The sequence below is a fragment of the Calonectris borealis genome, chromosome 8 (assembly GCF_964195595.1).
Source record: "Calonectris borealis chromosome 8, bCalBor7.hap1.2, whole genome shotgun sequence".
Lineage (NCBI taxonomy): Eukaryota > Metazoa > Chordata > Aves > Procellariiformes > Procellariidae > Calonectris > Calonectris borealis.
Window position 1 is genome coordinate 1,462,930 of NC_134319.1, and position 22,824 is coordinate 1,485,753.

The 22,824-nt window shown below is 38.7% G+C and overlaps 1 protein-coding gene across 4 annotated transcripts; it reads right to left on the reverse strand.

The window, feature by feature from the left end:
• Positions 1-362: 362 nt before the first annotated feature.
• On the reverse strand, positions 363-22,693 carry SRSF11 (serine and arginine rich splicing factor 11). Of its 4 annotated transcripts, XM_075155527.1 has the most exons (13): positions 22,502-22,693; positions 22,211-22,360; positions 15,743-15,876; positions 11,658-11,767; positions 9,536-9,628; positions 8,002-8,051; positions 6,325-6,452; positions 5,237-5,318; positions 3,957-4,088; positions 3,322-3,411; positions 2,588-2,683; positions 1,798-1,936; positions 363-1,689 (listed from the first exon to the last, which is right to left on the reverse strand). In XM_075155527.1, exons 2-13 carry the CDS (start codon positions 22,336-22,338, stop codon positions 1,492-1,494), a joined length of 1,380 nt encoding a protein of 459 aa, XP_075011628.1. In that variant the 5' UTR covers positions 22,339-22,360; positions 22,502-22,693; the 3' UTR covers positions 363-1,491. The 4 variants fall into 4 exon arrangements, with proteins under 4 accessions (XP_075011628.1, XP_075011629.1, XP_075011631.1 ...); XM_075155528.1 differs by lacking the exon at positions 22,502-22,693 and having other exon boundaries at positions 363-1,686; positions 22,211-22,495; XM_075155530.1 differs by lacking the exons at positions 15,743-15,876; positions 22,211-22,360; positions 22,502-22,693 and adding exons at positions 12,064-12,180; positions 12,824-12,914 and having other exon boundaries at positions 363-1,686.
• Between the last annotated feature and the right edge of the window lie 131 nt (positions 22,694-22,824).

Genomic DNA, 22,824 nt, shown 5'->3' on the forward strand with positions numbered 1-22,824 from the left:
TGCCATCCTGAAGAGGTGCATATTCGTATTTCAATGAAAATACAAAAAATTTTTTACAAATACACATTTCTTTTTAAAAGTACTTGTCCCATAATACCTCTAGATTCCCATTTAAGCCCAATTCCCTTCATTCCCCCAGAAGTAAAATAATTCTTTCTTTAGTGTAATATACTTAACTAGAGCTAAAATGGCAGGCTGATCAGCTTTGTCACTGCACTCACAGTTTTTGAAGAGATGGAGTTGTTATGGTCTTTTTAAAATACGTAGATGAAGAAAAATGTATACTCTACATGAACGAGGTAAGGTTTCATACATTCAGTGGTGTAAATAAATACCAGCAGAGTTTTACAGGAACATGAGTGTAAGTTTAAGGGTTTTATTATCAAAGTTTTGTAAAACAATTTCAGAAACTGTACATCAACATGGCACAGACTGTAGCCTACTTTTGTCTTTTTACCTGCACAAAAGTAAAAGCTCTTGAACTTCTGTAACTAAGAAAACAGCTTGCCTAACTACTTTGCATATAACATGGAATCACTGTGTGCATAAGATTACTACTGCAGTGACAGTAAACACAAATTTATTAGTTTATACAACTTGAGATCAAGTAAAAAGTACATTATCAAGTAGACTTGCTTTTAAAAGCATACGAAGGTCAATTTTAAAATGCACTACCTTTTTGCAATGTATTTAACTCATTAACAAATAAAACGACCTGGATTATGAAACCTGCACAAATCAACCTTTAATCACTGGGCACCGATTAAGCAGAGACTTTCACTTCCCAAGGCTCAGGAAGAAAAGTTAAGAACCATTACAGCTCGCCTGAGATGGATTTGAACTGACAGATTAAAAAAAGCCCTCAAAAAGGTCAGTGCATTTTAACTTTGTCAAAGCCAAACAAAACCCACCGGGAAAAACAAAACAAAACAAACCAACCCCAGCCACATGGCTTAAAAAACAAAACCAAAAAACTATCTATATCAGAATGCTTATTTTCAGATGTACTGTCAATTTTTTTTGTGTAGTCACACTTAAGACCCTTAAGTAGATCCGCCATATGTTGTAGGACTTCAGAACATTTAGGATGTTTCTGCCACAATCAACATGCAGTCAGTGCATTCCCTATACTGCTCTATTACTGCAATGAATCAAATTCTAGAAACACTATCATAAGTGAGCTGATTTACTAAAGGAGATCATACAACAAACAGTCCATGCCTGCTGTAGATGCATGCAGCTTTTTACTTTTGCTTGAAGCATCACCAAGTTAGTAAAAATTGCTTGGCTACGCAATCCCTTTCGGCCGTAACAAGAATGGTTACCTTCCTATAAAGCTTTTGATGTGAGTTAGTATCAGGAGATTTACAAACCATGTATAGCTTAGAGCTGTATACATCTAGATTTAGGATTAACAAGTACAGCATAAAAGAATCACACAGGAATGACACTGATGCACGTCTGCAGCTGTGTTCACTGCAAAGGCAAAATTCAGTCACTCATATCCATGTCCTCTTCATGATGATCATCCCCATTCACTTTGGATTCCCTTGCTGAATCTCCACTTCCTTTATCAGCGGCAGACTCCTTTACTTTAGGGGAGGAAGAATCTGCCATTTTCTTTTCTTCCTTTTTCTCCTTCTCGCTGTCATATCCTTGTTCTTCTTCGTCATAATCCCTTGTGACCTGCTTTGCCGAGATAAAAAAAAAAGAGTAAAACTTGCTTTCAAAGCCCCTGTTGGTTTAAGGTTAATACTACAGTACAGGCAGGGAAGTTAAACAGGTTTTTAAACATACTTTCACATCTTTATCACTCTCGGATTTTCGTTCTCGATCCTTCTCTTTGTCTTTGCTTTTTTTTTTCTTGCTTGTTGACCGCTCCCTCTCATCTCTACTTCGCTCCTTGTCTTTATCCTTCTTTTTTTCCTTTTTATGTCTACAATGATAAAATATGTAGAAGAATGAAAACCACAATCACATCATTCCATAAGTAGAACACAGACCATGTCCAAACTGTTACTCATAGTTCATTACAAATCTAAAGGGAGAAATAGCAGTGTGCAACTAAGATATATCATTCGTTTTCAGAAAACAACCAAACATTCCGATTTCTTAGCTCTGGATCAAACACAACCACCACAAAATGAAGTCTAAGAAACGCCATGTTAAGACCAGCAACACTACAGCGTTTTATGAAGGAGCACCTCAAGTTCCCCTTTCAGGGAGAGAGGATCACAAAATCCCCAGGCCCACGCAAAAGTCAGTTGACTCCTACTGTACAGAGCCAAACGGGCTGGGAACTCTGGGTGTCTCCTACTCCTCACCCGGAATACCTCACGTTTGGAGTTCTTGGGCACTAACAGAGAAGCTCTCTGCTTGAAGCCGATTAAGTTATGATAAAAGCGGCAGTGAGCAGCAGAGATCCACTCTCTCTCTCTCTTAATAAGTCAACCTATGGGCTAGGTATAAGGAACAAGCCAAAACACACCATCTCCAAATTAACCCCACTGTGATCTTTGCTACAGTTCACATTTTGGGAATTCTCCACCCAGACACCATTTTTTTTTTGGCCAAGAGGCTCACTGACCTTCTCGGAGATGGGGACCGGGACATTTTCCTTTTAGGAGACCTGGGTTTTTTAGGTGACCGTGTTCCACTCCTGCTTCTTCTACGCCGTCTTTCTCTGCAGGGAAGAGAGATCAAAGCTTTTTTTTTTTTTCCCCCAAAGGTTCAAATATATCTCTGGCTCCAAAACCAGCACTGCTCGAAAGGTAGTAAATATTTACTATTAGCAGTACTGCAAAGTCCACACAGTTGCTGATCAGCAGAGTAAGTTGTTTCCTGTTCTACCTCCACCTTCATGAACAAATTGCTAGTTTTGACTGTATTAGGGATACCGACTCTTTTTGCAAATAGAAACAAAACAGTTTGTTCTTGTTAATATTGCAAGTTAATTTTGGAAGTTTTTTAAAAAAGAATGGCACACATTTTGCATGTATTTATTCCATAAATCAGGAAAGAGTTTAACAGTGACCTGAAAGCATCATACTCTCTTTGATATAGAGCAGGTAGAAACTATTCTAAGCCCAAACAATACCTCCAGAAAACTGCAGTATCAGGGGAAAAAATAAAGCATCTTATAGACATAGGTAGAGAGAGTATACATGCATTTGTGCATATACCAAATATATCCACAACAGACTCATCATCATTTATTACTCATCATCATATCATCTTATTACACACAAGAATGTTCCTTCCATTAAAGTGGATAAAGCATGCTGGAAATAGAGACCAAGGAAAACTTTCATGTTACTGTACCTGCTTGTGCTTCTTGATCGTCTAGTTGTGCTGTAGCTTTTCGGGGGGGTTTTAGAACGTTTCTTTTCTTTCTCTTCCTTCTTTTTATCCCTTTTAATAAAATAGAATTTTAAGTTTAAGTCTTTTTCAAACTATTCAAGTAGCATTCACTACTTTTGCTATGTAGGAAAATGAATGAAGACATGATAACTACATTGGATAGCATATACTGTTTAGTATTTCTAGGGCCAGTAATACTGTATTAATGGAAACGAAGATTAAAATTATCTTCAGAAAAAATAAAAGAACAGCTTTTTTTTACAGCTTCTGTGTATGAAGAGCACAAAAGCTGCAAGTCTAGATGCTCACATTTCCTGTTTTCCAAAGACAGCTACTGAGTGATTCAGCTAACGCCCGCTGCATCTGTTGACTCTTAGGAAAACCATGTTACATGTTTTTATGTAACTAACTGTGCACATGTATAGGGCAAGTGTAATATAAGACGTTACAAAAGACTCTGCCTTTAAAAAGAGCCACTAGTTCATTTTGCCCTAGGGTTTTCATTTGCTTGTGAGTTTTGGGGTTTTTTTTAATTAAGCATCAAAATTTAGTAATTTAGTTTATAGCAAACAGAATAGATTTACTGAAGCAATTACCTGGTTTTGGACGTGCTCCTAGACCTTCTGCTTCTCTCTCTGGAATGAGATCTTCTTCGCCTTGGACTTTTAGACCGCCTCCTGCTTCTTGATTTTGAATGGGACCTTCTCCTTGATCTGCTTCTTGACCGTCTACAAGCAACACATTGTACATGGGAATTAAATATATGAAATTTTGATATACTACTCAGAATCCATCTCCTCAGTGCTAACAGTATTGTAATGCACAATGATACAGAAAAAAGAATATAGAAAACAGCAAAGGAGTCACATTGAGTCTGCGAAGGAAATGGAAAAAAGAAGCGCACAAATGCTAAATGTCAAAGAACACTGATGCTTCGATCAGCTCTCTTATTACTCTCCTTGTAAGAAAACATCAGTCCTATTGTAGAGGAAAACTGGTAAGTCATGTTGAAATGTGAAGAAATTTTTAGAACACTAAACTGAATGCAAGCCAATTACTGAATATGCAAAGAGCAAAAAAGTACAAATGGTAAAGGCCATAGTTAAAAGGGCTTTGCACAGACCACTGGCATGCACTGTCTAATTGCAGTTGACAAGCCAACAGCAAAAATGAGCCATATGTCTTTCTGTTTGGGTAGGACAATATTAAGCTCTCTAGTCAGGATACCTGAACAGACCTGACCTCCAAGTAAATCATAACCTAGAAAACGCTGGAAAAATTTTTGTCCCAGATAATTCCACTAACTGAATTTGCTGCACATACTAGAAACAAACAGCCCAATAGGCAAACATTTATGTACATAAGTAACAATGCTCAGAGAACCTAGTACTTGGTTTTAAGACAAATTATAATTACCACATGAGCACACTGGAAAGGGACTGAAGAAAGAATAGAGGTTTAAGGAACTATTGTAAAATGGATAGCCTACAATGGCGTAGGCGTTCATAGTAGTGAGGGCTGTGCAAAACCAAGGCTCTGTGCTGAGGTGTTTCAGACACAAGAAAGAAGTTTTTTTAAATAAAATCAGAGTCCAAACACTGCTAGGACTACGTGTCCTGAAGTTCTTTCTGCAGTAGTTTAAGGTATTTTTGAAGTATTTTTTGCTATCATTTCTCTCCCACCCTTTCCACAAAAACAGAGGTAGGCCTCCGTCTCACACCACAGTCTAGCCAAAACACAGCCTCAGCTTTCTTCAGACCATTTGCGTTCTTCCATCTGTCAGCCTCCACAAGTGAAGTGTCACTTCCAAGTAGTATTTTTGAAGGAATTGTTCCAGCTATGTGTTTTTTTTTTTTAAAGCAAATAAGGTAATTACCTGTGTCTAGATGAAGAAGGTGTCCTCCTCCTCCTTGAGCGTGACCTTGACCTTGAATGCCTTCGTTTTTCATCTTTTTTGTCTGGAGTTAAAAAGAAAAAGCACAGTAAAAAACCCAATGTTATTTTAGTATTCAAAAAGATTTTATAAAGGAAAGGAAGTTGAGCTTCACACTATAGATATAAACAAGACAAAGAAAACCTAAGGAATATTTTGACATTTCAAATTAAGGCTTATCTATTCTTTTCCTCAAAAGACGACACAAAGAATGAATACATGACAAAGACATCTATGTGACATAAAACCAACATAAAGTTTTATGCAAAACTGAAGAATTCAAAATTCAGAAAATGTTTAATTTAAGTCAGTTAAAAGATGATAGCTGCAGGGGAACGGAAAGTTTTGTTAAAATCTCAGAATCTCTGCCATTTTGTGAAGGGCTAAAGAATGTCTCAAATTATTGTTTTGAATTTCCCACAAAAAGCCTCAAGCAAAACAATCAGCACATTCTTCTGGTATAATCAAAGAACAGGAGCTCTATTCTTTCCTGAAAATGATCAGGAGGCTGCAAAACTGTATTTTCAGTGTTCCAAGTTACTGCTTCTCAGATTTGGTGGATCTGACATTTGTAGATGAACTGCTGCATCTTGTTCTAAAATAAAATCTACTGAAATAAGCTACAAAAAAAAGAATTATTTACAAACTTCCACAGATTAGGAATTAAAAGAAAGGAAATCATCCCCAAGAACAAACATCACTAGGATGTCAAGTGGTTAAGCCACTTGCTGTTTCCAATGAAATCTGAGAGATGGCAGTATGAACTTCAATCACGGGAAGCTCAATCATTTTGCAATCTTCAAGTCAAGTGAATTTTGGGAAAAGCAACAGATGATTAATTCCCTGCATCGTTCTGCAGAACACATGCAGCATTCACACTGTAGGACAATTAAAAACCTGTCAACTATAAATTAAGTCACTACTGAACACGAAAGCATTCAGCCAACATTTTGCAGACCATTAGCTTTTATCATATACTACGTCAAAACTCCATCTTGAGTTGAATGAGGTATTCTATGATTTAAAATTACCTGGCTCTATAGCAGCAGAAATTAATGACTGTGCTTCTCGTACTCTTTTCATAGCTTCTTCTATTTCTTTACTGGAGGTATCTGATTTCAGACTTGGTGAAACAAGACCTGCAGCTACATGGTTCAACCTGGTAAATAAAAAATAATTTCAGAAATTCAGTATTGAGGAATCCAAGAAATACATCCCTCCATTGTCAGTTTGCAGCCTATTCAAAACAACTGATCTAAGTGAATCAGAATCTGCCTGCATTTTGTCACCATTCAGATAACAGAGCAGTAAGTCTAAGATGTGATATCTGTGCTGAAAACAGTGGCAGAAGATACTAGCACATACGGCTCTTAAGAATTCCAGTAAACTGTAAATAGCAGGGAAGTTTGTATTGTCTTGTACAGGTATGTTTCTAGTGACACTTTTCAGAACATTTTTGTACAACACAATTTCAATTCTCATCACCTGAAAAGAGCAGCTCCACAGGAAACAGTATATTATACGGCAGAAAGTCAGTTTCCATTTTTATAAGCCACACTGAGAAGCCTACAAACAGTGATGAAATTTAAAGTTCAGAAGATGTGTTCTACAAGGTAGCTTTGAAGCCTGCCAGGTATACCCAATATACCTGACTGATGTTTATCTAACCCATTATCTTGCGTAACTATTTTGGTCAATCAGTTATGCATTCCCTGCCTACAGAAATGTCCATTTAAAATAGAGAATAATATGCCAGAACAGTATTAAAAACGAAGATAGGTCACATATATAGCTTTACCCCTGCTATAGATCAGATGGCTCTGACAATTTAAAAACACTGGAACAGCCAAACAGGGTTAGGCGAAGTCCATTTAGCTAATACAGCAGCAGGGCAAGAACACATTGATACGCTTTCCCGAAGCTGAGAGTTGAAAGAATTCTCTCCAAAGCTTCTGAAATTTGCAGTACAAGGGCTTTCTGAGGCAGATGTGGTTTCTTTGCATTTAGTACACTTTTCATCTACTAATTTGTCTCATAGCTTTTTTCAATGGCATATGCTTTCATCATCCTATTGCAATATTATCAATAGCTTAATGGCACACTAATACATTAAGTGCTACAATCCTTCCCTACTTGGCTGTCCCCATGCCATACTATTTTGAACAAAATTATCCTTTTTCTGAATATTGAAATAGAAATTAGCAAATACTTGTGCTTACTGTTATTTGCACCCTTTTTCTACCAAGTAATAAGACATGCTGTCTTTTGTTATCTTCTGACAGCTGTAACATTACATACAGACTCTTTTACTATTGTCTTCTACAACAGTTGCTGTCTCAGCTCATTCCCAACCATAGTCCTTTCATTTTAACCTTGCAGGATGTAGGGTGCTAGCTGCACCTTTACATTACGGACACAGAAGTGACAAAAATTAAATAGGAAGAACTGAATTTCTGTCTCTAGCAAAATGAAATCCCAGAGATTAATTGGTGTTATTCCGTTGACACAAGACTGAATAACCTTCATTTCCTCCCCCTCTTCTCTCTACCACAGAAAAGAGAGTCTGCACAAGATCCCCAAGACACTAGCTTTCTCCAACCTTAATCAGATTGAGATCCAGCAGGACAAAGACTGGATACTGAATGACAACAGATATTCCCAAGATCAAGTGTATTGCAATACAAATATTTGTAAACACTGATGCTTACTTTGGATCCACTGTGCTCATAAGTTTTAGTAGTTGATCTGCTGCAAGAGACTGTGAGGGGGGGAAAAAAAAAAGTTAAAACCATGATGTGTATGCTTAAGAGGATTATCTTCCCTGAATGTACCCCCAGCAGTGGCTAAAGCAAAAAGTCTCTACAGATGAAAAAAACCAAAACAAACCACCACACCCCAAACAAGTTACAGACAAAAAGGCGTATTGTTCTGTTTTAAAACTTGTGCATGGTGGTAGGGTGTGAACATCACATTTCAGTGGTGCTTAGGTACGTTTTTATTCACATCGGCCAAACACAGGCCCTTTCGTGGACAGTATCAAAGCACTTTAAAATAAAAATACACTTCTGGTATTTACAGGTTATTTCTCTGTTACTTCAAAAGAATAGAGACCTCATTAGAGAACTAAGTTGCCTGTCCATGGGTAGTCCTCAATATCAATTTATGAACAGCAAGCAAAAGCTTTTTTATTCTAAAAATTCCATGAAAAAATGTATTTTACAGCTCTTAGGAAAATCCAGGTATTATTACAATTGGTCATTTCCTGTACCAGTGGTGTATTAACAACAAAATGTTTAGTCCCCACTGATTTTCTTTATACAGAGGCAGTCACGTGCTGAACCCAGTTTGTTAAAACCAGCTGGCTTAATGGACAAAGGAAACAATCCTTCATCATACCAAATTTATATTTTTCTAATATGCATTTAGAATGCTTTTTTTTTTTACTTGTTATTTCATTATCCACATTATTTGCTTGTTACTACACATGGCATGCATAAAGAGAACGCTAAATGATGGATTTCTTAGCAATGCATTAAATTATTAATACTTCTTGTACCTGTAAAACATGTTCTCTGTACAGCATTTGGTTCTTGTATCTTAAATATTAACTCAATATTCTACTCACTACTACTCAGTACTTAAAGTCTTTTTTTATGCAGTTTTAAAAAGACTATAGTCTAACAAAGTCTCCTCAGTATTTTCTACATCTACAAAATTAAAAAGGTAAACAATTTTTTTTACTGTAAATAAAAGACAGGTTCACAGCTTGATAATAACACATATTTGAAATATTTCATTACTAGTCCCAAATTATTTTTTTGGTCCTTCCAGCATTTAATTTGATACTCCTACAGATACTATTTATTCCAAATAGGTGCTCAGAAAAATCTATCACTGGATTTTTCACAGTGGCTGTTAAGCTGATATAAATACTTTTAGAACAGAAAAGAGGGTAGCAAAAGAAAAGTGTTCATATATAAACCTGCTATGCTAAGAAACAAAGACTACATTCTATAACAATTCTAAGAAGTTTAAAGAGCCAGCAGCCTGTGCAGACTACATTGAGCCAAGACTTTAATAAAAAGTAGTATTTTGTTAGCACTTCCTCAAACCTAAGTATAGTATTTCCAGATCTTCAGCTTGTTATTTAATACACTGGTGAACACTAAGAGCATCACTTATGCTAGTCAAACTACATATGTGCTAGGGACAATAAAGAAAATTTTAGAACGTGTGACATACCTGAGAGTTTAAGTTTGCTCCAGGAAGCCCAAGAGCAGCTAGGGCAGGATCAAGAGCAGGAGCTCCTAAAGCAGCTAAAGGAACAGCACCAATCTGTAACAAAGACAGCAATTAGACAAAGCCATATTCAATTGATAAAAAAGCTGTTAGATCAAGATTCCCACGCTTTAGACATGTGGACACTTGAACTGGGTTTTACTTTGGCTTCTAGCTACACGAAACATTATACTAGGGTCAATGAGAGTATTTCAGTTTTCTTCATTCAGGTATTCCAAAGCTTAGTATATGAAAGATTTTTTTCCTCTAAAATTTTATTCTAAGATGAAATTCTGTTTCCTCTGCATCCCAACGAGGGGGGAAGTAAAAAAGTAAAGCATTCCACTACACTCTAGAAATAGTTTAAAATGAAATTCTTTTCCAGTGTTAAAATGAAAATTCATTGTAAGTTTCTGAGCCAACTACTACATATCTAAATCAATTCAGGATTGAAATTAACATGTTTTACGTTAAAAGACAATATAATATTATTACATCTCTGCAAATTTCTCAAATTTGGTTAAAACTGGCAAATGGGTTGAAAAGCTACTGGAAGAATAAGTATATGACACCATAGGTCTGAATTCCTTGAATTAATCTAGAAGCCTCATAAAAGAACCTAATTTTTTGGCCATTTAAAGCGAGATGATCAAAACATACACGGAAACAGAACACACGCTGTGCTAAAATGATCCTATGTTAATCAAAAGCTGTGCTGTTGGTACGAGGTCTTGCTCTCCCTTCCTTCCTTCTCACTGCCTCCTTTCTGACTGCTCGGGCACTTGAGACTCATTTGTCAACCAATTCAACCCACTGAGCCATCAGAGAACTGACAGTTAGCTGTCTCCATCAAGCTAACACAATAGTTCACAAAAGGATCTGACAAACTCCAGAGCCAGCATAAAAGCAGCAGCAAGAGCATGTAGTCAAGAGCAAGCGAGCAGAACCTTCCACTTTTTGACAATGAGTTTTTCAGTCAGCTGATCTCTTGAAACTGTATGGGCTTATCCCTGCAGTCTCAAAAGAAAAAGCTACATTCCCACACACTGATTCTGTGAACATAAACTACAGCTCTAATTCGTTTTTACTGAGTTAGATGCCCAACTCCCAGTAACAGTCAAAAGGAGCTACGTAACAAGCTTTCAAGATGTGTTTGAAAAAAAAATGACCATCCACCACAATTTTCCATAAAATGGAGTTGTTAAATAAATTCTACCATTAAGTGGATTGGGAGTAGGCTGGGATTCAGAGTGACAGAACTAGAATTAAGGTGGTTCAACAACCATTTTCAGGAATTTATATAAACACAGTTTTTGGTGAGAGAAATCTTTAAGATGGTATTTGTTTCTTCCACCCCTTTCCTCGAGTTTCAAAGTTAAGCTTTAGACTTTTCCCTCTACATACGGTTAAAGAGACCTTCTGAACAACCCAATGGCAAGTATATCTTTCATGCAATCAGAAATCATAACAGAAGCTACTCAAACAAGAGCTAAGCACAAGCTGAAGAAGTAGATTTGAGAACTGCAGAATTAATGAAGCTTTGTTCTTATTAATTTGTCTCTTGCACTTCAATTCTCTGTTCTCCAAGATATGTGCTTTGACCGAAACTTTTCCCCCAATGTGTTACTCTTACTGTTCATCTTCCACATGAATTCTTGTGTATTTAGGTAATGAGCAAATACAGACTACAATTTTTTCCCCTCAGTTGGAATATTAAGGGAAGGTATCTCCACAGCATGTAAACTCCTTGAACTTCACGAATTTAAAATCTACGAGATCTCTACTGCTTGTCAAATCTGTCAGTAAGCGTACAATGGATAAAAGAGGGATGAGAGAGAGAGATAAACACAGGGCCCCTGAGATACCAGAAGTATCATATTAGGGAAATAAAAGTATCCCATCTAGCAACTTATCACTGTTTTGCCAGAATTCGTATCAGATAGCTCTAACAATATATAAAACATGCTAGGAATCAGCATTAGCACATCGGTCTGTTTGTCCTAAAAAAAACAACAGAAAGTCAGTCACAATCTAACAGAATACATCTAATCGCTTCCCTTGACCCCAGTCTAACTGGACAGCCTACCTGAGAAAGTGGGTTGGGAGTAGGCAGGAGTCCACCTCCAGGCAGCAGACCTGCCACAGCATTAGCTGGTGCCAAGAGAGACAAAGCCTTAGTCTCATCAGGAATAACTCCTGCAGAGAAATAGCCTTGCATTAGAATGCATTCCATTTCAAAGGCAGAAAATACACAAATACACCCAGAAAATGTCTCCCTGATACACCACCTGAGTTTGTTGAAAGTACTTATGTTGGCTAAAATACAAAGCTTGATGTCTATTAATATTTATCATTAATTTTTTTGTCAGAATGAAACTTCAATGTGTGAAAATTTGACTGTTCCTTTTTCTCTACAAATGGTTAAGTTTCTAGAGCAAAAAAATAGCACAATACACACTACTTTTTTGTTAACACTGCCAAGATTTCATCACCTGTACTCGATTTTTAAGTCATGAACCAAACGTAAGCAAGCACAGTCGGTTCTCCAGGGGTGTGCTCTCAACTTTCAAAAGCTGTTTTATGAACAACGACTCGTGTCGGCTGCTTCACTATAAAGCACACAGAAAAATCAAGATACACAAGACAAAAAAAGTTTGATTTAGGGGTTAATAATATGGTACAGTTCACTATGTTTTCTTTTACACCTACCATATAAATTTTGTAAAACTTAAGAGAAGGTATGGAAATATTTTTTGTTGAATCAAGCGTAGGGCTTTTGCTGACTTGTCAAATGAAAATGAAAGTCTCTGCAGATCTTCAAATACACGCTGTGTATGTGTGTCTGTGGGTGGATGGGTGCATACATACAGTATATTGTGGCACATTCCTTACCTGTGCAGTAAAATGCATTTGTTCCAATATGTGCCATGCTTATTGTACCAAGAATGCTGCTACATACTGCCATTTCAGAAGAAACTTCTGGCCCAAAATCTTGCAGCCAACTAAGACAAGTGTCTTATTTTACTGCCTGCTCTGCACATATAATTTTAAGGGTCCTACTATGAAACAAGTAATTATGTAGGTATTTTTATTCTATCCAACAGCAAAAGCCCTATACAGATGGATTAATTTGTTAATGTGCCCAAGCCCCCAAAATGAGAGTTCAATAAAACAATTTTACTATATATTTGCAAATACCAGTAGTGTTTCTGTAATACATATTAAGAAACTGCATCTCATCATAAAACATACAATATGTACAGGGCACTTAAGAGAAACTGGATAAGCTGCAGAAGAAAACTGTTGGGTGGTATTTTCAGCAGGGCCTGGTATATAGTTCAGGCTGAACCAGGGAAAAGAACTGTAAAACACAACAACAAAAAAGAAAAACCACTGTTAAATAAAGGTAATGGTTCCTTCCACCTATACTGAGAAGTGCCGATAATATAAACAAATGTATAATACACAGCACTGTTATCTTGCTTGTGTCATTGAGCTGTCATCAATTTAGATACCAAAAGTTATGGAGGGAGAGGGGGGAAAAAGGTCATTTAGATAAAGGGCATTAATGCATAAATATATTAACATACCTACAGAGAGATTATGGGGTAATTTTGCATGCAAAATTATGTCTCAGAGGATATTTATAAATTATATCTAAACATTTCAAATTAGTGCAACTACAACATTTCTGGCATCTAAATACAAATCCTCAGACTTATCTTGAGACACCTCATAGAAGATCTGCATCCATTAAAAAAAATCATGCATCTGATCCTCTAATTGTTTTTTAAAAAAGTATTTAGAAATAAATAAACTACAATTTTAAAAAAAGCAATGAGGCCCCTCACCAGTTAATTTTCATGCTTCAAGAGTTTTTTTTACTGCTGCTTTGTTAGAACCATGAAATACTGCATGAATGTGTAGAAATGAAAGAAAAAGAAACAGACAAAAGAAACAAACATTAACCAAAGAACCTAAATAACCCCCCCAGCCATCTTTAATCTTAGAGTTCCTTCCAAATCTAGGAATATCACAGTGAAAATTACAAATACTAAACCTTACCGTAGACTTTGTGTATAGCTCTATAACACAAAGCAACAGCCAACACCAAAATGTCTGTGTATGCTAAAACTGGAGTGCGCTTGTGATATAGGGGATAATTATTGCACTAAACAGATAATAAACATTTACTTTAGTGACAGGCAATATTAATACAGAATTATCACAATAGAAAATGAAAGATAAAAGGGCCCAGTTCAGCACAGTAGTTAAGCATATGCCTGGCTTTAAGCACACGAGCAATTTCACTATGGTTTTAAGAATCTTGCTGTATCGTGCTTAAATAGCTTGTTGAATTGGGACCCTGGCAGTATGCATTTGCAGGGAAAACTATACTCCAGTACAGGGACAAAAGCATATGATTACAAAACCAGGGGCGTAACTTTATTGGCTGAACACATCTAGTGATACGCCACATCATTATGCCAAAAACATCAACATTCTGAACCGCTAGAACACAAGAAACAGCCCATGAGGAACTCCTTGATTTAAACAGGCTCATTACAATATTCTACTTCATTAATTTTATTTTCTTTACACAATCTGAGCCAAGACTACTGGGCAGATTTCTCTATGTGCCAGATTTATCCACCATCAAGCACAATGGACAAAGTCAGACTGACAAAGAGAAAAATGTTTTTACCCTTACTGGAAAAGTTAAACACTAACATTCCTCACCACGGGCCTTGGAGAATATTTCAGTACTAACTCAGATGGACAGACGAGGACAAGATGCCTTTCAACTATGCTGTTATACCTAAACTAGCGAAAGCAGAAGCAGTAACTCAATGGCAATTTCAGAATGTGTTCTGTGCTCTCAAAAAGCAGCACGTCTCAATCAAAGGTCATGCTGCAGATTCCCACATTCCAGAAATTAAGTTTTCATATCTTGTAAGTTTAAGGAATACAAAGATAAGACAGCTCCCCAGGCCTCAAAAGACAGCCTACAGCATTACAATGTCTTGATTATAGGTCTGAACCCAGGCCATGTACCAAATTTATTACTGTAGTATGACTTAATCTGCAGAGATTTTATTTAATGCAAGCGATCTGGGAAAATCCATTATTTCAGAAGTAAATCAAGAAACAGTACAATGGAAATCAATTACTTCTAAAGCAAGTCTAGAAGAGTTTAATAAGACTTCTGTAAGAAGAGGTGTCTTCTCAGCACTTTGTTTTTAAGGTAAGTTCCAAAAACCCTGCTCATTGCCTTTCAAATTACTGTAACACCCTAAAATGTAAAAATAAAAAGAAGAAGAGAAAATGTAGTTAACAAGTGGTTACACCAGGAAAACACTTGGGGACTTGAGTGCTTGCTGGCCTTTAGTTAATGTCTAGAATCCCCTGTAGCTGCAGAGGACCCACTGTTTTTCAGTCATCTGGAAGGGCTTTGCATTTGCCTTCTCCACTACAAAAATCACACACACAAATAACAGAGAGAAGAGTTTATTATTTAGTGAAATTCTATAAAATATATCAAGGATGAACAAGAAAACTTGGAATAAAAAACTAGTACCAGTGCCCATTTGGCACCTCTTGGAAGATCTCACTTTCAAATTAAACCATAATTATTCAAACCCTTGGTATACTGGACTTCACAATGAGAGTGAGCGCCTTTTCAGGGAAGTTCCCAACTAAATGCAGTGGCAGCATATCTCAAAGAAATGTTCATCTGCTCTCCCATGCACTCTCAGGGAGGGAGAAACCATTCTCGTGAAGAGATTTACGCCTACATGAAAGTGGCAAACACTTAATTATTAAGGCAAGATTTCCTTAAAATGTTGACCTGTTTGCATAAGTCCATTAAGGAAAATGTCTCATTGAGACTGATAAAGAGCAAAATTTGCAAATAATTCTGCCTAAAACGTTAATATTCTAAACTTGAAGACATACAAAACCAGTACGAGGTAAACTTTTCCACTTTCATTCAGTGTCACTAGATTAAAAAAAATTCTTTAATCCATAGGCCAATGGCAATATACCAAGGGTTTCAAAATGTTAATATCTTATATGTTTGACATTTTACTGAGATCTCATTTTTGTGAGAACTATACTGGAATAAAATGCCATCCTATGGTGGCTTCATAGGCCATTAAACAATTCACAAACCTTCTGCATATGGTACGACTATCAACGCTCTGTCAACGAATACAGTGTTTGTCAGATGCTGGGCCACAACTGCCGAGTCAGGATCATGGAACTTTACAAAACAGACACGCGATGAAACAGGCAAAGGAGAATCACTGAAAAAGAAAGAAATAAATTACTTAGATGGAAGCAAGTCTGACAGTACGAAACTTGTAACTTCTATTGTCTCTCCACTTTCACCAAACTAGGAAATTATAGGGGACTACGGGGTACTTCTTTATGCAAGAACACAGTTTCAGGTTTTGTATCAAACATCACTTTGTATGACCACAGATACGACATTACACTGAATGAAGCCAATTCACTGTAAAATTGCAGAAATAGTTTTATTGCCTCATTTGCAACTGGACATTAACTCTATTATGCACAATATATCTATGACCAGTCACCTAAATGCAAATTAGTTTTCATGACCTGTCTGTGAGAAGGGAAGGAGACGAAGAAAAACTTTGCTCAAGAAAGATAAAAAGTTACCTACTACGTATACCACCCAAGTTAACAAAACCAGTAGTTTTAAACTCTGCTTTACACCCCAAATTACTTATTAAGGTAAATTATGAAACGAATTGGGTAATGATTAAGAGACCACTATGATTTTACTTATTAACATAATTTCATAAAAGCTTCTAGACCAAACTTCATCATGCCGTTTCTCACATATACAGAAACTGCCAAGTTCATTCTGAAGGATGTACACTGCTAAACATGTGTGTCTCATTCAACTGTAACAGAACTAAACGTAAAGAAATTCAAGAAGCTCAGGTAGGCTACACTACAGTTGAAATCTCACTAATGGGTGAAAAGTTCCTAAACAACCAATCAGTAAACATGGACCTCTTTCCCAGATAGGTCCGTACCTACTCCACAGCTCAAAATGAGCGTCTGTCAGCAGAGCTGCATAAAAAATCCCAGACATGGAAAATCCAAAAGAGAATGTAGAAGTTTTGAGTCACTTGAAAAAAAACCCAGAAATATCTACTTCCTACAACAATAGGAAAGAATTGTAGGCCATACAACTGTGCCCCCCTCCTCTTCCCTGAAACAAAACAAAACCAAACCTCCAAAAACCAGAGGCAGAATCAACCTGGTAAAGGACCAGAATGAGTTTCAAAAGTCCATATATCCTGAGAATGGTGCAGATTTTGCTTTAATCAGACAGATAAACTAAAAGACAGCAAGAAAAATTGTTATGCAGACACAACTGTGCAGCAAGAGGAGTTAAAAGCTGCCTCCAGAAGGCACAGGGCAGGTACTGAAAGTAGTAGCAAGTCCTAAAACCCTAGTTCATAAAAAAGGCCAGGATACATGTGCTGTTCAGTTCTGCCCTCAAGTACCAGAGGTACAAATTAGCCTAAAGAGATAGCTCTGAAAAATATTCACTAATTCTTCATGACAAAGATCTACGTTTACTAACTAGATTCCCAGAAACAATTATAAGACTAGCTCTTCAAAATGCATCCCACTGCCAAAACAATTTTGTCTGGGCTGAAGAATGTTGATCAAGTCTTCAAGCACCGAAAGCGCAGAGCTAGTTGTCAGAATTCAGGAGAAAGGAGAATGACTTCGACATCAACGAGAAAGACATCCAAGATCTATTTTTGTTAGGGCAAATGCCAAAAACAATCTAACCTTCACCACCACTGAGCACAGGCTCAGCCCAAAACGCGAGTTATGCAAACACAAGAACTGCCCTAAACGTCTATCAGATCACGCTTTAATATACTTTAAATTTAACCTGATCTTAAAAACTAGATTGGAGCCAGCATATTGCAGCTTTTAAAATACTAAAATTAGAAACATCCACTTCATCCAACATCTTGCCAGATTTAATAAACTGGAAAGTAACATTGTAGCGATAAATGGCACAGAGACAGAAAAATTGAAACTGTTAGCTCTTTTGTATCTATGAATACACAGTAGCTTGCCAAAATGGTGCCTTTTCTTAGCCATTTGCATAAAAACATAAAAACCAAAGAAGCATTAGCAGTCAGTGTTTAACAAAATCATAGCAGTAAAATTTTAAAGAAAAGTAAATCAAGGAGTTATGGCATACCTGAATGGCACACTAATCTAAGCTCTAAAAAAATTAAACAATTTATTACATAAATGCAGTATAATATTTTCAAACATTCTTAAACTACCTGTGATAACATGGGAACATGAAACAGAGTAGATACTGTTTATATACGTGAGTACCACTACGTACTAAACTGTACAGCTAGCTGAATCTACAAAACCAACTGAAAATACGTAAGGCTGTGCTTATACAGCATGACATTTATATAAATCAGTGTATTTCATTTTTAAAAATGTATTTCCAGTCACTCTAAAATCCAAGCTGTGGCTGAGTGAAATTCATCAAGAACAGAATGTTCTCAACAGTTACCAAAAAAAGGCCATCATTATTCTAATTCACTAGAGATCGAAAAATTTAGTAATTCTCTCTCAGACATCATGCCAATGAATGCTGAGACACACGACTATTTACTGTGGTTGGTGTCTGAACAATGTACCCATTCTGAAGTACAGTAGATTCTGAAACACAGCAGATAAACAGGGAAATCCAACCTTCATATCATAACCTCTAACTACTCACTCCACCAAAGTTTGCTCATATTGCAACCAGAATCTTAAATATTAAATCTGATTTTTTTAAGGGATATTTCTGCCACTTACACAAACATTATTACTGATGTAAAATCAGGCTAGAATCAGGCTGGAGTGAATAGATTGTCCATGCAAGAGATGTTCTTCAACATTACCACGTTCATTGGGTGGGAAGAAACAGAGTTAAAAAAAAAAACACACAACACCCAAAACCCCAAAAAAGAACCAATGCATGTGCTTCACTTTGAAACAGAAGTTGTCATCCTTTTCTCAGCAGACCAGTGGCAATGGCAAGTAATGCTGGTGTTCTGATAGAGTCCTTGTATAACTTTCATCGGCAGTTATTAGACAAGGCAAAAGATCTTGCCAATTACTATGCCATTCAACATATGAAATTATTATTAAGTATGCTCCTAATTTTATCAAGCTTTAACTCTGTAGAATGTATTTTCCATCAGATGTGCTTTTGTCTTGGTAAAACTCTCTGTCCATAAAAATTTGACTGGATCATTCACGTCTAAAGAGCAAGACCAGAGAATACATTGGTTTCTCTATCAAACACCAGTGCATAAGACCTTTTATGTCCAATTTTCAGAGCAGAAACTTAAGTTTTGATGGAAAGGCAGTTTTCATACGCTAAACAGAATATGCTGAAATCAGCTTTTATATATATCTCTCTATATATATATATCTGTGCATACACACAGGTACCTTTTTTAAAAAGAAAAAAAAAGCACTCTCAGAAATCCATTCCCTCCACTTGTCAGTTTTGCCTATCATGGAGGATGAAGCTATGTGGAATACAATAAAGACAAGAACCAGGCAATGGAGTTGGGGAAACGCAGAAGAAGGAGGGAAGAAAGGGGTTGGGGAGAAAAAAGGGAAGAAGTCACACAGCTGGTTGGGGATTAAAGATGTAACATGAAGCTGAGGTATACATTAAACGTGTAATAGCTGATTAAATAAACTGAGATAAGGAGATGGATGAGGGGAGAGAAACAGAAATGTAGAGACGCTCAGGAAGTTATATCTAATCTGAAAGCCCAGGAGAATAAGGAACTTCTGCAGGGGACAGCAGAATCAGAATGACCAGAGAAAGATCAAATAAGGAGGTACAGCAATGGAAATGGGACTGGTGACTCAGAAATATTATATGCAAGAAAGAATCCCAGTATAATCTGGGACATAAAGAGATTCAGATTATGGAGAGAATTTACAGATTAGAATTTATATCCTGTACCCCCCAAAAATGGATGAACACCATGGGCAGGGAAAAGTCAAAACTTGAAGTTTAAAGGAGAAGGAACAGAAAAGGCTTTAGAAGCAACAGATAAAAGAACCTGCCACTATTGGAAAATACACCCCTCTTTGGTGTGAAATGGAATCTGAGACTCTAAAGCATCCTGAGATCAGATCCCTGAGCACCCCAGCGGAGACCCGCAGTGGGTCTAGAGGTGCCAGAGCCCTTGGCATCTCTGTATGGACAGCAACACAAAGGAAATGACACAAAACCTCCTTAAATGAGTAAGATTAAAAATTAACGCCAGTGCAAAGAAGTGCCTGATCTAGTATTAACTGCACAACCTTTATATACAGTTTTCAAAAAGGCTGTTTTTCCACCAAGACATACATTCTAGAATGAAGATATATGATAATGTTCACTTCAACACCTATTCAATATTTTCTACATCTTCTGCGCAAGGCCTATTTAGTTACACTGTATTTCCTCTTTCCTATTAATTTCCTCAGTGGCTTTTCTATAGTTATAAGTTTTCCATAAATACTAAGAAATCTTCACAATATTGCTACAAGATGAAGTGTTATCCTCCTCTTTCATTTAGGGCTTCAAAATACAAAAGAAATTTAGGTCAAATGTTTTAAGTAATTTTTGCCCATCCAGTTTGAGGTATCTGGCACCTGCATTACTGGAGTGATTTGCATCTTGTTGCCTTTTCACCCTCGGCGCATAGCCTTCACCGACGCAGCTGTAAAGACAGGGAACTCCATATTTTCCTATACCAACAAAACGACCCAGCTGAAGTGACAAGAACACCAGTGCCAGAACAAAGGAGGCAGAAGTCAGCAGCCAAACGCAGGAGCCCAGCCTTTTTGCAGAAACAACCTTACGCCAGGATACAAAGCAGTAAGTTTGCCCTAAAGGCTGGTATCTACTAGTATCTAACTAATCTGAAACATTACAGACACAAGGGAACAATGCAGATCTCCCTGGAGCCGTCTCTTCGCTTCCCACAGCCCAGCTCTACAACGTATCCATCACAGCGCACAACCCCAAGACAGATCCAATGCTTGTTCTGAGTACAGTCCTGTGGGGCCAGCATTTCCCTAGACATTCGTGCAAAGGAGCCCAGTTAAGAATGTATAGACAGTCTGGGGTATGGTAAAAGGAGAGTTGCTGGGTTGGGCTCTGGATTTGGGGATTTTTTACAGAGCACTTCATTCTGATACCACAAAAGTAATCTTTTAACATATTAGTTAATATGTATCTAAAACTACAAAGTCTCAGAACAGAATTCACCTATAACAACCTTCCTTAAAAACTGGGACAGAAAATTAAAATACAGAGCAGCACATCAAGTAACTGCATCTGTTTAAAGGTGAGTTACTTTGCTGGCTGCCAAGCATTAATGGTTCTGCCACTTAAGTACAGTTATCCCAGCTATTAACAATGCAACTCTTATGGCTGGAACTGTCCCTTAATTTCAGTTACATACACATTCCATTTCCTTCTAGCTTCAATTTCCAACACGAAATTGCCAAAATCCAACCCAAAGTAAGAAACGGCAAGAACACCAGAAATACTGCTTCTGAATTTGAATATATAACCAGCTAGCAGGATGGGTGAATTTTCCCGGTTTTGTGCTAGCAGGGATTGAAGACTCAATGATGAAAGAAAGAATGCTTTGTGATAGTTTTTTTTCCCCTAAAATAAAAAAATCCAAATAGTCTTGGGTATTAAAAATGATTTGACTGTGTTCTTGTTTGATTTTTCTCCAATCAAACAATCTTTGTTCATCACGGCAAAAAGACACTTTTTTACTTACATAACACATATGCAAAAGATCAACGTACAGTGACATTAGGTTCTGTAAAACAAATCCAACCAACGTGGCCAAAATCAATGTTATCGCCTAACTAACATAATAAACGCGTGTTATTTGTATATCAGCGATTAACTGCCCGTTTTGCACAGAATTCTTGGCAAGGAATGCATATTTATACCAAGATTTTAGTTTTATGGCCAGCCGTCCATAAGCTGCCTACAGTCCTGGAGGCGAACCAGGCAGCAGAGACAGCCCTGGAACAAACAGCTCCTAGAGAAAAACGTGCATTTGACAGGAGGAATCCTGCGTGTGACTGCATGCCATAAATGACTGTCTTTTCCCCACATACGTGCATAACGTAATCACGTGAATAATTACCATTGTAATAAGCACGTAACTCTTAAGGCAACGCTATCTGAGAAGAAAGAAGGCTGCAGAGGCACAGAAAGCAGCTCGCTCCGACTCGACTCGCTGAGATGCTCCCGAGCACACCCGCACAGTACTGACCGACGCGGGCCAGCGGCGATCTCGCCGCCTCGCCATCGGGCGAGCGAGCCGGCGCCCAGCCGAGGGCGGGGGCAGCCCGAGGCCTGGCAGTCTCGCCGCGGCGGGAGCCCGCTGCCGGCCGCCATGGAGGCAGGAGGCGGGCCGCCGGCCTGCGCTGGGGGAGGGGAGGGGAAGGCGGAGGCCGGGCCGCGGAGAGGCGGAGGAAGGGGCCCGCTCCTCGCGGGGGAGGGGAGGGGAGAGGGCCGCCACTCACTCGGGGGGGAAGAGGCGCAGTTCCTCGATCTTTCCGAGGAAGCCGAAGAGAGTCCGCATCTGCTCGGAGCTGGCGCTGGGGGAGACGTTGGTGACCTGGATCACGTCGGTGCCGCTGCTTGAAGCCATTGCGCTGCCGCCCGCTCCGCTGCTACAAACACATCGGGGAGAGGAAGAGCGCGTTAGGCCCGAGCAGCTCCTCGCTACAGCTCCGAGCTGCGCCGCCTCCTCCTGCCGCCTCCGACCCGGCCCGGCCCAGCCGCCGCCGCGCACAAACCGCCGCCCGCCTCACCAGCCTGCCTGGGCCGCAGTATCCCACAATCCCCCGCCGCCGCCCCACGCGCAGGCGCACTGCGCGCAGCGCGCGGACCCACGCAGGCTCACAGCCCGGGGCCCGCACTCAGCGGCCGCGCCTGCGCATGCGCGTGTCCCCGGCCTCTCCCGGGAACGCGCGGGGACGGCGCGTGCGCAGCCAGGCCCCAACTCCCGCGAGTGTGGGGGGGCGGGCGGCTCCGCCTCTGCGCACGCGTGACACCCGCTCCGTGCGCGCGGGACGCGCCGCGCATGCGCAGAGCGGGAGCGGGGGCAGCGGTTGGCTGGGGGCGGGAGAGGCGG

What these genes read in the sequence shown, in the direction of transcription:
- SRSF11 (XM_075155527.1), bottom strand. Translation starts at nt 22,338, where the DNA reads ATGGCTTCAAGCAGCGGCACCGACGTGATCCAGGTCACCAACGTCTCC. An exon ending in CGATCAAGAAGCACAAGCAG is followed by an intron (nt 2,684 to 3,321) that starts GTACAGTAACAT and finishes TCTTCCCTGCAG; the next exon opens with AGAAAGACGGCGTAGAAGAA. An exon ending in CGGTCCCCATCTCCGAGAAG is followed by an intron (nt 1,937 to 2,587) that starts GTCAGTGAGCCT and finishes TTATCATTGTAG; the next exon opens with ACATAAAAAGGAAAAAAAGA.